The 14913-nt window shown below is 50.2% G+C and overlaps 1 protein-coding gene across 7 annotated transcripts in view; it reads left to right on the top strand.

Moving 5' to 3' along the window:
- TNRC6C (trinucleotide repeat containing adaptor 6C) overlaps positions 1–14913 on the top strand; it is a 147590-nt gene that overhangs the window by 123753 nt on the left and 8924 nt on the right. For 5 of the 7 annotated variants that reach the window (XR_012130902.1, XM_073235992.1, XM_073235987.1 and 2 more), the window contains 9 exons: positions 1116–1199; positions 1442–1670; positions 4788–4955; positions 5851–6042; positions 6417–6560; positions 9771–9887; positions 11712–11906; positions 12727–12797; positions 13349–13488. Coding sequence is in view for 6 of the 7 variants with exons in the window: in XM_073235992.1 (XP_073092093.1) it covers positions 1116–1199; positions 1442–1670; positions 4788–4955; positions 5851–6042; positions 6417–6560; positions 9771–9887; positions 11712–11906; positions 12727–12797; positions 13349–13488 (1340 nt within the window). In the remaining variant the exon portion in view is untranslated. The remainder of the gene's footprint in view (positions 1–1115; positions 1200–1441; positions 1671–4787; positions 4956–5850; positions 6043–6416; positions 6561–9770; positions 9888–11711; positions 11907–12726; positions 12798–13348; positions 13489–14913) is intronic. The other 2 variants (XM_073235989.1, XM_073235991.1) reach the window with 1 other exon arrangement.

Below are 14913 nucleotides of genomic sequence, written 5' to 3' on the forward strand. Positions count from 1 at the left end.
TGTGACAGATGATTATCTTACTGATGTTCTAGAAACTTCTACTTAGACAGTAATTTTTATTGACCCACATGATGGGAAAAACATTGAGAAAATGTTGAATTGTTTAATGAATTCTGTATTTAAAACAATGTATACTGTTTTTACTCCCCCCACATAAAGGGAGAAGGGGATTAAGTGGCATTCTGATAAGCACACATTAGGGCAGTCACGAGGAGGGCAGTGCAGCACAGAGAAGGCACGTAGTGACTGTGGCATCTTACTACACTGATGGACAGTGACTACACTGGGGTATGGGGTGGGGACTTGATAATGTGAGTGAATGTAGTAACCACAACGATTTTTGTGTGAAACCTCCATAAGAGTGTATATCAATGATACCTTAATAAGTAAAAAATAAAAACCAAACATTAAAAAAAAAAAAACTCAGTTACAACTTTTGACTCCCCAAAAACTTAATAAAATGCCTACCATTAACTAGAAGCCTTACCCAACAGTATAAACAGTTGATTTACACATATTTTGTACATGTATTATATACTGTATTCTTAAAGCTAAAGAAAAAAGGTATTTTCAAATTGTTGCAAATCTCCAGAAAAATTTCCAATATATTTATTGAAAATATCCACATATAAGTGGACCCACCCAGGTCCGAGCTGTGTCGCTCCAGGTTCAGGTGTGTCTGTGGTCTGGGGGGCGGCCAACGCCGCTGTTCCTCCCTACCGTCCGAGCATTCCAGACCACCGCCATCTGTGTCAGTACAAGAACAAACACTTTGCATTTTTCCCCCCTCATTTCTTTTTATTTTTAGTTTGTATGCTACGAGCAGAGGAGTTTTGATCTCGTCATTAACCGAAAAATACTTGCTGACAAACCTCACTAGCAGCATTAAACAGGGGTGCTGGCTCGAGTTGCCTTTCAAAGTCTATGCAGTAGAAAGGTTTTGGGACAATTTCTCCTTTTAAAAATTCTTTGTGCCTCACAATGTGCTTAAGCCACAGGAAAGTAAGGGGACCAAGAACCTTGCCATTTTCTTTTCTTTTTGCTCGTGCTAATAAGTTGAACCATTCGGTGATGGTTTTCATATTACATTCTAATTCTATTCTTTCTGTCAACAGGCGTACCAACGTTTACAAATCCAGCAGCAGATGTTACAGGCCCAGCGCAACGTTTCCGGACCCATGAGACAACAGGAGCAGCAAGTAGGTGTCAGGCCCACGCGCTTCCCGCTGGGCTCGCTGCTGCGGCCCTGCCTGATCGAAAAGCACCGACTTTCCCCGCCGTACCATCGCCGGTTTTCTCTCGCTAAGCCTCACCTTCTGAAAGTCTCGGGGTCACCTACCTGGGTTCGGGAGGTGGTGGCCCAGGCATGACCGTAGTGGGGACGGTGCACGTGGCGTGCGGGGTGTCTCTCGGACCTGCTAAGCTGTGTCTCTGCCGCCAGGTCGCGCGCACAATCACTAACCTGCAGCAGCAGATCCAGCAGCACCAGCGCCAGCTGGCCCAGGCCCTGCTCGTGAAGCCGCCACCCCCGCCGCACCTGTCTCTGCACCCCTCTGCAGGCAAACCGGCCATGGACAGCTTCCCCCCTCACCCCCAGGCCCCCGGCCTGCCCGACCTGCAGACCAAAGAGCAGCAGTCTTCTCCCAGCACCTTCGCTCCTTACGCTCTCGGTGAGTCCCCGGCCCGCGTGGCCGCCGCGGCAAGGGGGTGCCAGTCAGGCTGATGCCGCGCTGCTCTCAGTGGTCACAGTGACTGCCCGCTGCCAAAAGAGTGTCGGAAATGCAGCTCCAGATGCCACAGAGCAGCTCTCAGCTTCCTTGGGAGCCGCACCAGCTGCTTCTGCAGAGCAAGAGTTTTGCTACAGCCATACCTACTTTCAGTGTAAAATCTTTTAAGTTAGTAGCAGCGAGAGGCCGCAACCTGTCGCACCCGCATTGTGCACCTGCAGTTGTCCCACCCCTGGGTTACTCCTTACTGCTCTTCAGCAGCCATTGTCTTCCAGCCTAAACTGCAGGGAACGGTTTGTAACAGTTTTATCAGGAAAGGTGTTCGGATTTCTGGTATCCAGACAGTCTTAAGAAACAGTTGCTGTCCACGCAAGTCCTCTGGTATAGAAGGTGATCTGTGTGATCAGCCACATCAGCGTGCATGCACTGACCCCCTGAGCCGCAGTGGGCATGCCCAGTGCTTGAAACCTGCTGGTCAGTGGAAGACGTGGTGCTACCCTCAGGGGCACACACGCTAGCCAGGAACATAGGCTACATGACTGAAGACGGTATGGAAGCCTCACACAGAGGCATGTGTCGGTCAACTGGATGTACGTGGAATAATTGTACGAATCCAGAAACTGGCGAGAGTACTTCCGGCTTGTCTGCCAGAGTCCAAAGCTCTACGGGATAAAGGGAACCAGTAACCTGGGAAATAGTTTCCCAGAAAGGCAAAGGCCAGTGGAATGACAAAGGCCAGACTGGAATCTGCTACCAGCTGATAATGGTGTTTTTTTGTAAGACAATCACACGCCTCTGAAAAGGGTGATATGTTCTAATCATCTGAGCACTTTCTACTTGACACATAATTAATGTGGTGTGTCTTTAGTGTGAAAATGATAAATGCTAAGCTGTTACTCTCTGTCCCTTTATCATCGCCCCTCCCATTACCATCCTTTATGTTTAAGAAGTAGCTTACAGTCTGGTGGGTGAGACCTGGTTTAGCAATCAGACTGCCACGTAGAGTCCCAACTCTACCACTAACTGGGTCACTGCCTACTTGTGTAACTTGCCTAACTGCTCTTTGCCTCCACTTCCCCATAAGTAAAGTGGGAATACTTACTTCATAGGGTTCTTTTAAAGATTAAATGAACTGTTGTGTAAGCTTCTTAGGACAGTGTCTAGCACATCGTAAGCACTTTGTAAAGTGTCAGCTGTTTGTGTGAGCAGCCCTTTTTCAGGAATCGTTGTTTCAGAAACAACGGCTGTTCGGTCTGTTATCCTGCAGTGCTTTAGCTTCAGCTTCCTTGTATCTGCCTGTCCTCTTAACTTTTGTTTGAAGAGTAGAGCACATGATGTTTCTCTTAAAGATCTTAGTACAGATCAAAGAATTAGTTCAGTGAATCTTCAAAATTAGATGAAAATAATTTGGGTAATATCATTTTAAAGTTATAAAATAAATGTATGTGTTGACAATAAATAGCTGATAAAGCATAAGAAACCTAGCCTGTGAAGTAACCTTCCTGGCTGGTTCTTGGCATTTTTCTTCAGCAGTGGTAGCTCCATCCACCTTCCTTCCTGCACAGCACCTCCTTATCACATTGTCTCTTGACTCCTGGAGTCTGTCTTCTGCGTGACAAGATTGGGCATATAAAAATGAGAAAATAACCTTCACAGCCAGTGTGATGTGGTTATTCCAGAGCTGAAAGAGAAGGCAGAGTTCATGGTCACCTTCAGTGGTGAAAGAAGGGTCAGAGCGGGGTCAGGTTCGGACTTCGAACAAGCAGGATTCCAGCTGATACAGAAGGAGCCTCACATAGAAGAAAGGGCGCCTCCAGGGCAGGCACGGGGACAAGGGCCTGGCTAGTCTAGCTGACTGGTAGAGGGAGGACAGGAACAAGACAGGGAGGTTGGGAGAGGTGGGTTAAGGCCCAGTTGTGGGATTTAGAGCCCATTGAAGGCTGGGCTGAAGCCCCGTCTCTTGTCCACTCACCTGGCTAGGTCTGTACGAGTGGAAGTGAAGATAGCCGTTAAAGCAAACTACGAGTTGGCAGCCCCTTGGCAGCGTCTGACTTGTACAGGTGTGTTCTGTTAGGGCTACAAAATGTGTGTGTGTGAATCGCCAACATTTTTAAATAAGTTTGAAGCAGTAGCACCTGCTTATTTAGACCTTCCTGTGCACTGCAGCTCCCGACAGGCCCCCTTGGCCCATATAGGCCTTTGAGTGTGTGGACCCTGGTTTGAAGTTAAGAGCAAGCACGTTCAGCGCCTTGCTCAGGAGTAGAGATTCCCTTTTGCATGTGTGCCAGGATATAAGGTGTGAGAACTGCAGGGGCTGGGAAGGACCCATGGGTGATAATAGGCTGCACGCCCACTGGTTATTCTCCCATCAGCCGAGGAGTCTGTCCAGCCCCTAATGGAACTTGTCACTTCAGCCTTTCTGCCATCATCCTCATCTTCCCTCATTAACCTAGCACAACGATGGTACTTGTCAGATACCCCAGTCACTACTTTTAGCTGTAAGAAATAAACCCAGAATCAGTACGCCATGCAGCTGGGAACAGGTGGTGGCACTCACTGTCAAATAGTTCAAGTCCTTAAAAGTAGCTTGAGATGTAATTGATAAACTCATCGCAAGCAAACTTTTGTAAAGTAAGTTCACTGAGGGTTGAGTCAGTTACCTGACCTGCTTGTTCTGTAGGTGGTACGTTAGAGTATTACTTAGAACTCTGAAAGAGTGGTCTTTGATCTGGTGAGCTTCCCAAAAAAGGTTTTCCTAATTGTTTAGACGTGTTCTGTTCTTCTGTGGGCCCTGAATGAGAAGCCTCAGAACCATGCTTAGCACTGAAACAGGTAAAATGAAAAGTCCTCAAAGACTTGTTCCCATTTTCACCTTAATTCAGGAATAATTCCTAGAAATATATGTTGTTAAAAAACAAAAAGGTTTTTTTCTCACCAGCATTAAAAGTTTCAGTTAAAGTATTTGGCCAAGAATTACGGCTTAGATTGCTTGTCTAGGAGAGCTTTGGACTATAACAATTAAGAAGAACAGGTGATTCCTAATAGCATGTTTATTCATAGCTGGACTGAACCCAAACATGAATGTCAACAGCGTGGACATGACTGGGGGTTTGCCGGTGAAAGACCCGTCTCAGTCCCAGTCCCGCCTCCCCCAGTGGACACACCCCAACCCGATGGACAACCTACCCGGTGCTGCTTCTCCGCTCGATCAGAACCCCAGCAAGCATGGTACGTCTGAGCCGGCGGTCTCCTCGCAGACTCTCCACTGCACAGGTCATGTTATGTGCTCATTTTATTACTTACACTGCATTTCTTTTCTAAAAACACGGTGCTGAAAATTGAATAAAAAATACTCCATTCCGTTAAAAGTGTTTAGCATCTCCACTGTCAGTGATCAGACTTCTTGAAGCCTCAGCCTCCAGGTCTTAGCTACAAACCTGCAAATGATTGAAGTTACCCCAGAGCAGCAAAGGGTATAGGGTGCATACTTACTTACATGTGTATTGTTCAGCAAAAAATTTGAGTCTATGAAAAGAAATTTTGACAATGAAATGATAAAACACAATTGAAAATCAAATGCTTAGAGGAAAACAAAAGTGCTAATAACCATAGGTGATGTGATCTCACTGTGAAGCATTAAATGTAGCTCCTAATTCCCTGATAACATAAAACAGCAAAGGACATTGAACAGGATTTATAATTCTTGATATAAAAATGTCTAAAAAGGAAATTTTTCCTGATGGTTAATTCTACAAGAAAATCATTACACGCCCTCTGGGCACCTGCCTTGGCAGGAGAGAGCTCAGTCTCCCGTGGCAGGGCAGCATAGACTCTAGAGAATCCGCAGCCCGTCTTGCCCGTCCGTAGGGCAGCAGACTGGAGGGAGGGAGGACACAGACTAGCAGCGCCGATGGCTAACCACGGCGACTCCAGCATCCCTAGAAAGTATGGGCTTGCGTTTTAACAAGATTTCCAACTTGACAGTTCTTAAAGAGTGTCAGTCTTCCACAGATAAAGTGTGGGCCCGCTGAAGTAGTCCCCTGGGCATGGAGAATGCCAGGCAAGCCAAGGCTGACGGGTGGTGTGCCCTGCTCACTCGGCCCTCTTCCTCCTGTCCCTGCAGGTGCTATTCCTGGAGGTCTAAACATTGGGCCTCCAGCTAAGTCCTCCATTGATGACTCCTATGGCCGGTACGATTTAATCCAGAACAGTGAGTCACCAGCCAGCCCTCCTGTAGCTGTTCCCCATAGCTGGTCACGTGCCAAATCTGACAGCGATAAACTCTCAAATGGCTCCAGCATCAACTGGCCCCCAGGTAAGAGCTTGCAACACTTCTGTGCAGCAGCAGCCAGAGCTGCTGCAGGCCTGAGGAGAGTGAACAAGCAGGAGAATCCTGGGCCCAAGCCAGGAACCCTCGGAGCATCAGCCCCATAGCTTTTGGCTTTTTCACCGTAATCCATTTGTCAGATAAAGCTTGGGTGCGGTTGGTGTCCAGCCCCTTAGAGAAGAGGAGTGCAGGAGAACGGGGGACACTGTCTTAATGTGCAACTACATATCTAGTCGTAGTTCGTTCCAAAGGATCGAGGATTTCTGGAAGAAAGTCTACAATGTGCCTTAACTTATCAGGAAGCAGTGTCCAGGTACTCGAAAATCCATGTTTTGATTTTCATTTTGTTTGCAATTTTCCAGAATTCCATCCTGGAGTTCCATGGAAAGGACTTCAGAATATAGATCCCGAGAATGACCCCGATGTCACTCCCGGAAGTGTCCCCACCGGGCCCACCATTAATACCACCATCCAGGATGTCAACCGCTACCTCCTCAAGAGTGGAGGTAGGAGAGGGCCGCTCCGCCCGCCCCTGCCGGGGGGCGGGGGCATCCAGACGGCGGTGTAGACGGGCGGACGGGCGCTCCTCCGCCGCTGAGGTGGTGGTGGTGTGAGAAGACATTGGGTCGAGCCAATGGTGCGAGTGGAAATTGATCTGGCCTAAGTGTTGTTGATCTGCGCTAAGTGCTCGATTTGTTTGCACATCATTTTTTATAAGCATTGTGTTATGAAATCATGATAACCATTACTCTTTTTAGTGAAGAAGTTTCCATTTGAAATTTCTTTAAACTGAAAGTAAGGTGACATCTCTGTCTGTAGCTGGCAAATTCGTTGCTCTAAATTTTGGCACCCCGTCTATCAGACTTCAGGGTCCAGTAGCAGGCGATAAGCTGTGCTGAGAAGTTACAAACCGGAATGTAGATGTCACATGAGTAGAGATTTCCCTGGAGGCATGCAGGTGAAGAAGTTCTGCAGTTTATCAGCATGCTAAAAATGTGAGAGAAAGCTAGGTTACCAGCAATACTTAACACTCATAAGGCCACTTGGATAGTTCCCAAAACATCAATTTAGGCTCTTCCTTAAAATATGACCTGTGGGAGAGGTGCATCTTTTTAATGACTCTTTAAATGTTCAACTTCTCAGTGTGTCTGTGGTTTGGGTAAAAAACAGCATCAATACAGCTTATCCTTCTGTTTAATGTCATGCATTCCTCGTGTGTCAGTGCAGCCGCTGCTTAAGATGGGTCTCGGACACCCCTGCTGTCGGGACAGATGAGTGGTATGGGAGACACAAAGCCATGGGAAATGGAGCCTGTAGGAGGCAGCGGGGGTCAGAGCACAAGCCAGAAGCACACTCAGCCCTCACTGCTGACCCATCGCCCTGAGTGTGGCAGCAGGGCTGTGCCAGAGCGGGCACACCAGTCACTGTTCTGAGGATCGTGGTGAAGTGTGAGCACACTGTGCTGGCCCAGGTAGTAAACACTTGGGAGGGGTTGAGGTTGCACAGTAGAGAGCAGTTTCCTGAAGGGTGCCCAGTGGATTGTGCAGTGATCCTTGGCCTGGGGTTAGCACCTGGGGCATTACACACACCCTCCACCTTTGCACAAGTGTGCCGTGATGTGACAAGGTGGCCTGGAGAAGTACATGAATTCTGAGGAGAGAGCCAAGCAGCTATCCTTCAGTCCCACAGAGTGCCCGAGAGAGGAGGCCGTCAAGAAAACGAGATGACCAGCTCTAGGATAAAGAATTGAGCCAGACATCCAGCCACAGCATCTTGCCGCTTTACATGGCATTGTGTGACCTCTAGGGGCTTGACACTTAGGAGCATGTGATGAGGCCGTTAGGAGGCCTGGGCAGGTCACGTTTCTGTATGCAGAAGCTGTTCACAAAGCAGCACCGCCACCGTGGCACAGTGGAAACAGACTGGAAACCTGGTGGGCCAGTTGCCTTCTCCAGAGCATGCTGGGCTGCTCGCCATACGCAAGGGGCTGCTGGGCATCCCTTCAGCTGACCTCACTCAGGCACCAGGCCACAAAAGGCCATCATATTTTTGAGTGACCAACTTGATCTAAAGTACAGAGAGAAAAAAATAATGAAGAAACTGTGCCCCAGAAGGAAAACAGTGAGAAATAGCCACTAACCTCTCAATACTGGTTTATTTCACATAGTTCCATATGGAATTTCCTGTTTTCTTTTACTAAGTATACTAGGTATTGGTTTTTACATTTTTGTTTTTTATTTATTGCCATTGGCATTAAGTTCTAATTTGATATTAAAAACTTACATTAATCCAGTATTTGGATATTACTTGTAATTCTAACCCTGCTGAAGTGAGTATTAACCAGAATGGTGACATACAGTCCTGCCATTTCCTAGCATACTGATACTAACACTTCTAGAAAGGAAAGTTAACTGTAATTTCATGGGACAAATTCCACTATGTAAAAATTTCAAAACTAGAAAATGATTAAAATCTGAGTACCCTATTGTTAACTATTAAAGAAATACCATATAGGGTTAAAATAATTGTAATCTTGACATCTTGGGTTGATTGCATTTTGTTAAATGACAGAAGAGGGTCTAGGAAGTAAGCTTAGGAGGGCAGTAGAGCTGATACCTTAGAATTAAAGATGTCCAGATTACAAAGAAATTCAGATGTTTACCATCTCCGCCTCCCTCGTGCCAGGGAAGCCAGTCACGCTGACGCAGCTGCGAACAGCCATGCAGGTTGTACACCGCGGGAGTCGGAGGAGCCCCGCGCCTGGTAGTCTCTGTGAGGGATGCCCCTGTGTTTGTTCAGTTCCCTGCCCCGGGGGGCCCCTGTCAGGGGTCCCATGTCTTTTGAGATTCTGTGTGTGTTATTGAACATAAAAGCCAGAGTCTTAGGTGCCCATGTCCCCTCCCCAGCTGGAGTGATTTTCCAAGTGGAAGAGCTCTGAGTCGGTCCGGCAGCAGCCCAGACGGTCACCACTGCGTCACCCCCCTCCCCCAGCTACCTGCGTCCTCGTCCTCGGAGAGCTATGAGGGCGTGACTCGGAGCACCCCGCGGTAGCCAGCCTTCTTGGAAAGTGCAGCCACAGGCGGCAGCACACCCTCAAGCCTCCCTCCCAGGGCAGGAACCAGGCTTTTTCAGAGTGGGGAAGTGCAGGTCTGGAACACAGCCGCCCAGTTCGCAGACCCCTCTCCGTTCTTCCTGTGCTGCAGAGGAGAAACGCGCCTCGGCAGGAGAGGGTCTGACACATTTTAAATCAGAAGGAAATGCTGGCTCTGTTTATGGCAAAATTTATAACCAAAAACTTGGCATTTTGTTTTATTTTGTTTTTTAACTTTGTGGATATTGTTGAGGTGTGAAAAAGTAGAGGTTGCCCTGTTATTTTCATGTTCACCTCATCTGGAAGGGCGGAAATCCATGTGACCCTTTAAAGCTGTGCCGTGCTTTTTTAACATTCTGGCGATAAGTCTTCTCTCCCCTCTGCGAACCCCCTCCTGGAAAGTTACTGCTGTTTCCTGGCCTGCCTCTCGGCCACGGCCCCTTCCATGTGCCTCCTTCCCTTGCCAGGAGCTTGACCGTGTCACGCGTTCATGTTCAGCCGTCTCCCCGAAAGGGCAGCTTAGGGAGAGACTCCCTCTCGGTTGTTAGCACCCTCCCACTCGAGGGTGAGCGGGAACCCAGCGCGCCTGCTGCCGCCTTTCTTAGCGCCCTGTTTGGTTCTGCAGGGTCCTCCCCACCATCATCTCAGAATGCCACGCTGCCTTCCTCGGGTGCCTGGCCGCTCAGTGCCTCCAGCTACAGTCGCTCTTTCAGCAGCATTGCACCCGCACCTAGTATTGCAGGTACGCACCTGGCCTCTCGGCTCGCAGGTCGCCCACCCTTTCTCCCCGCAGGCACAGCTGACAGGCCCAGCATTCCTGCGGTCCATCCGCTCGCCGCCTGAGCTGGGAGGCCCTGCGGTGTGGAGGAGGGGGACCTGGGGCACCGTGCGTCATCTGTGCGGAGTGGGATTGGTGACACCTTCCCGTGGGCTGTGTGATGACCACAGGACTGTGTAAACTGCCCGGCGCAGGACAGGACGTGGCTGCTGCCCAGGCACCTACTTGCCTCTCTCCCCCTTCCTCCCGTGGCTACAAGACAAGGGATGTACAAGTTCTAAACCGTGGAGGCAACACCTGCTCGGAGTTGGCTGTTACTCGGGCCTGCCGTCAGGAGCGGGAGAGCGTAACAAGCCCCATAGCTGACCCAGTGTGACCGCTTCCCTTGCCCAGATAAATGTGGCTGGATTGTCCCTGTATTACCATAGACTTCACGAGTCTTCCAAGTAAGAAATTTCTTTTCAGCCTAGAGGAGAATTGAAAATTGTTTGTCATAAAACATCAGAGGAATTTGAATCCAAATTTAAGACAAAGATATAAAGAAATGTGGACACATACATGAACAGAATATATAGCAGGCTTGTAAATAGGTAGAGAACTTAAGGGGGTTTCTTGTTTACCAGTTTCTTCACATTTGCATTCCTGTACTCTATCCTCCTTTTCGTCCACTTTCCAAAGCCGTGCAGGAGTGCTGCAGGGGTTCTTCTGATACCAGTCCCGAGGGGAGAGAGTAGTCCAGCGTGGGTTAGCATCCTCGGGAGAAAGGGAGAGCATCTGCATTATTCATTCCTTCTGATATTTATTCTTTCTAATATTTCAACAGGGGCATATTTAGACCGTTAATACTTCCATAACTACTTAGCTGAAGAGAGGGGGCAAGGTAAAAATCATCTTCTCTGTAATTTAGGCAGCTTTTCATGGCATTTTTGTTTTTCTGATCAATGGCACCTTTGTCAAAATTAGCAGTTTGTTTGTTGTAAGGTTGCAGTCGGCTCTGGTGGCCAGGGTTGGAGGGGACACCACTCAGGGTTTTTGATGTCCTGGTCACTGCAGTGCTGTCTGCGGAGCATGGTGACAGCAGTCACTCTGCCACCAGCACCTCCTGTCCTTGCCGCTGGGCCAGGGACACAGGTATGCGGGCATCCTGGTATCTGCACATCCTCACCGAGCCCTGGGTGCAGGAGGGACTGGGGCTGGTGATTGCTACTGGGCGTGTCTTTTCTCTCAGAGAGCCTTAAAATAAGCTTACCCCCAACCAAGGTGCCAAGATTCTGAACTGTTCAGCGCTCAGGGTGGCGAGGCCCCCTTCCACAGAGCCGCGCAGAGGGTGCATCACACAGCTGTTAAGAGGAGATCTGGGGCAGATGTGGGTGCGAGGGCCCTGACGGGCATTGCTTTGAAGAGGGACTGATGCCTAAAGAAATAACATAGAGGATGTATATGTTTTAGGCTTTTGACCTTGATTAATTTGTTACATCGTGTGCTCCAGTAGAATATTAAGTTAGCTTTAACACTGAACTGCAGAAGTGCTACTTTCTTGGTGGCCCACTTGGGGCTGGCACATTAAGGAAATTGACAAAGTATCAAATACTGGCACAAACACAGGCAGGCCATCTTGGGCAGAAACTGATGCCCTGTGGGTCTCGTTGGGTGCTTTCCTTGGTGGTTTTTTTTTTTTTTTCATCTCAACGGACTGCTGGTGCCAGCCAGCACTTGGTATGGTTCCCTGAATACTGCAGTGACTTTTCTTCTCAGGAACACCTGTGCTCCATTTCTCTGCCTTTTTAGGTAAACTGTCAGACATTAAATCGACGTGGTCCTCTGGCCCCGCCTCCCACACCCAAGCCTCTCTGTCTCACGAACTGTGGAAGGTGCCCAGAAACACTACTGCGCCCACACGGCCGCCTCCAGGGTTAGCCAATCCCAAGCCTTCCTCCACCTGGGGAGCCAGCCCGCTCGGCTGGACCAGCTCCTACTCCTCGGGTACGCATCTGCCCCTGCGCCCAGCCGGCGGGGGTGGGGGCGGGGGCGGGCTGCGCCTGCTCTGCCCATCCTTCGGGGGGCCCTGGCTGTCATTCTGCCATGCAGCTCTTTTGTAAGGACTGCTACCCCACACCTGGACTCGGGGGCATCTTAGGGGAGGCCACAGCACCCTGGACTCTTGGGGCGTGGCTGTTGCAGCACCAGCTGTAACCGACCACAGCGTTTGAGCCCCAGCCCCAGGTGCTGAAGCACGCGATAGGTGTGCTCCGAGCCAGGAGGTCCTGGCGGCCCCAGCCCCGTGGGGAGGCCGCGCGGGACCTCACCAAAGGCCTGTCCCGCCAGCACCAGGGTCTCAAGTTCCACTCCGTGTTTGCTTCTCCACAATGTTCAACTGGGACAAAGAGCTTCCTTGGCCCAAACCAAACCGCCCCCCAGTGTGAGATGACTGCTCCAACCTAGTGCAGATGCGGAGACGAGGAAAATGGCTGCTTCAGCCTTTGCAGGGTCGCCCTGCGGGCTGCTTTGTTTTATCAACAAGGAGAACTGTAGAGAGTGGGTTCTACATGCGGGAGGAGGCCAAGGAGACCAGAACTCTGGGAGGTTCTCACCCGAGGCGGCACACCCGCCCCGCGGGCTACGGCGGTTGTGGCGTTTCGGCTCTCAAGCCGGAAGGACAGTGCGGGCTCCAGGTGGACAGAGGCCAGGGCCCGCGGCAACGGCCCGCGCCGCCCCCCGGTGGCCAGGCGGGGAGCTTCAGGGCTAGGGCTCGCGCCTGCGCACTGACAGCCGCGCTCACTGCGTCTTCCCTGGGTCCGTGCAGGTTCTGCCTGGAGCACTGACACCTCAGGAAGAACAAGCAGCTGGCTCGTTCTCCGCAACCTCACGCCCCAGGTACAGGCTCTGCGCGGTCGGGGGCCTCGGCGCATGCTGGGAGGAGGGTTACCACCCACCCCAGTTGCACACGGGTCTTGGCGCCAGTGGGCGCCATCATTCAGGACCCAGGGGCCGTGTGGGCAGCAGTGCAGACGCCAGGCGTCTGCTAAACTGTTCACTCTTCACTTTTCTGAGGCTTTGAAAGCCCAGCTCTATAAACAGGATTGTTGTCCTGGACCTGCACTGCTCAGTGACAGCCTGGGCTCACCCTTGCAGGGGCCAGAGGCCCTGTGGGATGTGCTCTCGAGAGGGGTCACAACCAAAACAGGGTTTTCTCCTCTGATCAGCCTAACTCTAAGTGCGCAGCAGTGTCCAAGGATAAGAGACGGCGTGGCGGGTCGGGTACAAGGCCTCAAAGGCGAGTATCATGAAGTCAGGCATCTTAAGCCCTTTCAAGGAAAGACGTTTCCCGGGGTCAGTGCACCTGGATTGCATAGGCATTGCTTTGCAAGATGCAGTGGAAGAAGTCACAGGAAGCTTATTCCCACCCCCTTTGCTTCCTCGACCAGATCGATGGCTCCACCCTGCGGACACTGTGCTTGCAGCACGGGCCCCTCATCACATTCCACCTGAACCTGACGCAAGGCAATGCCGTGGTCCGGTACAGCTCCAAGGAGGAAGCCGCCAAGGCGCAGAAGTCCCTGCACATGTACGTGTCTGTGGCCGCCCGCGGCTGTGGCCCTCGCCGAGCTAGGTTTGGGGTGTCAGAGTGTCCTGGGGCTCCTGCGACACAGCGTTGCAGCAGATGTTAGTTGTCGCACGGTTCTGGAGGCCAAAGGCTGACACCACGCTGTCGGCAGGGCGGGCTCCTCCTGAGGCCTTTCTCCTTGCCTTGCAGACGGTCCCGCTGTGCCCTCAGTTGGAGTCTGTGCATATCCTAACTTCTGCTTCTAGAAGGGCACAAGTCCTAATGAATTAGGGCCTCCCTAATGACCTCGTTTTACCTTGATGACCTCTTTAAAGACCCTCTTTCCAAATATAGGCACAACCGAGGTATTGGGGGTTAGGGCTTCAACCTATGAATTTGAGGGACAATTCTCCCCATGAGGGTCTTGTGACTTGTTGGTTTCTTCTGCTGCCAAGTTGCCATGCCATGTCCTCCACTGGTAAAAGGCCCCCCCACAAGAGGGCACATGGAGAGCCCAGGGGTAGGAAGCAGACACTCCAGGGAGCACCAAGCCTGACACATTTGTGCCCACTGCTGGCAGTGGTCCTTACATGTAGCCAACTCCTCTCCCCTGATTAAAGAGTGCGTAAGAGGTGTGAGGACACCATCATCTGACACATCTGTCATTCGTGTTTTTACACTAGGAGGTAAATTACCACCGATCCTAAATGATGCCCCGGTTTAAAGGCGCGCTCACCCCCTCAGAAAGCCAGCGAGGTAGATACAGGAAGGCATCGCGCTGCGCCCTTTTTTTGTTTGCTTTGAGGGGGGTTTTTTGAGAGAGAATTAACACACAATGTTGTGTCATTTTAAGGCGTGCCGCATGCTGATTTCATGCCCTTGTAAGTCAGTCTGATCACCACTACAGCATTAGCCAGCACCTCCCATCAGAGCATAATTACCATTTCTTTTTTGTGGTGGGAACATTTAAGATCTCTGAGCAACCTTGAAGCATGTGGCACAGTATTGTTAAGTATAGTCACCATGCTACACGTTAGCTCCCAGAACTTACTCATCTTCTAACTAGAAGTTTGTGCCCTATGACCAGCATCTCCCCAACTCCCCCACCCGCAGCCTCTGGCGACCACCATTCTACTCTGTTTCTACAAGTTCGGCTCTTTTAGATTCCACGTAAGTGGTAACATACAGTGCTCACCTTTCTCTGTCTTAGTCACTTAGCATAAAGCCCTCAAAATTCATCCATGTTGCTGCAAATGGCAGGATTTCCCTTCTTTCTCATGGCTGAATAATATTCCATTTCGTGTGTGTGTGTATAAATCACATCTTTCTCAATTCATCCATTGACAGTTTGGTCCGTATTTTGGCTATTGTGAATGATGCTGCAGTGTACACAAGAGTGTAGATATCTTTTCAATATTCTCCTTTCATTTACTTTGAATATAAACC

Source organism: Manis javanica, chromosome 4 (genome assembly GCF_040802235.1).
Source record: "Manis javanica isolate MJ-LG chromosome 4, MJ_LKY, whole genome shotgun sequence".
Classification (NCBI taxonomy): Eukaryota; Metazoa; Chordata; class Mammalia; order Pholidota; family Manidae; genus Manis; species Manis javanica.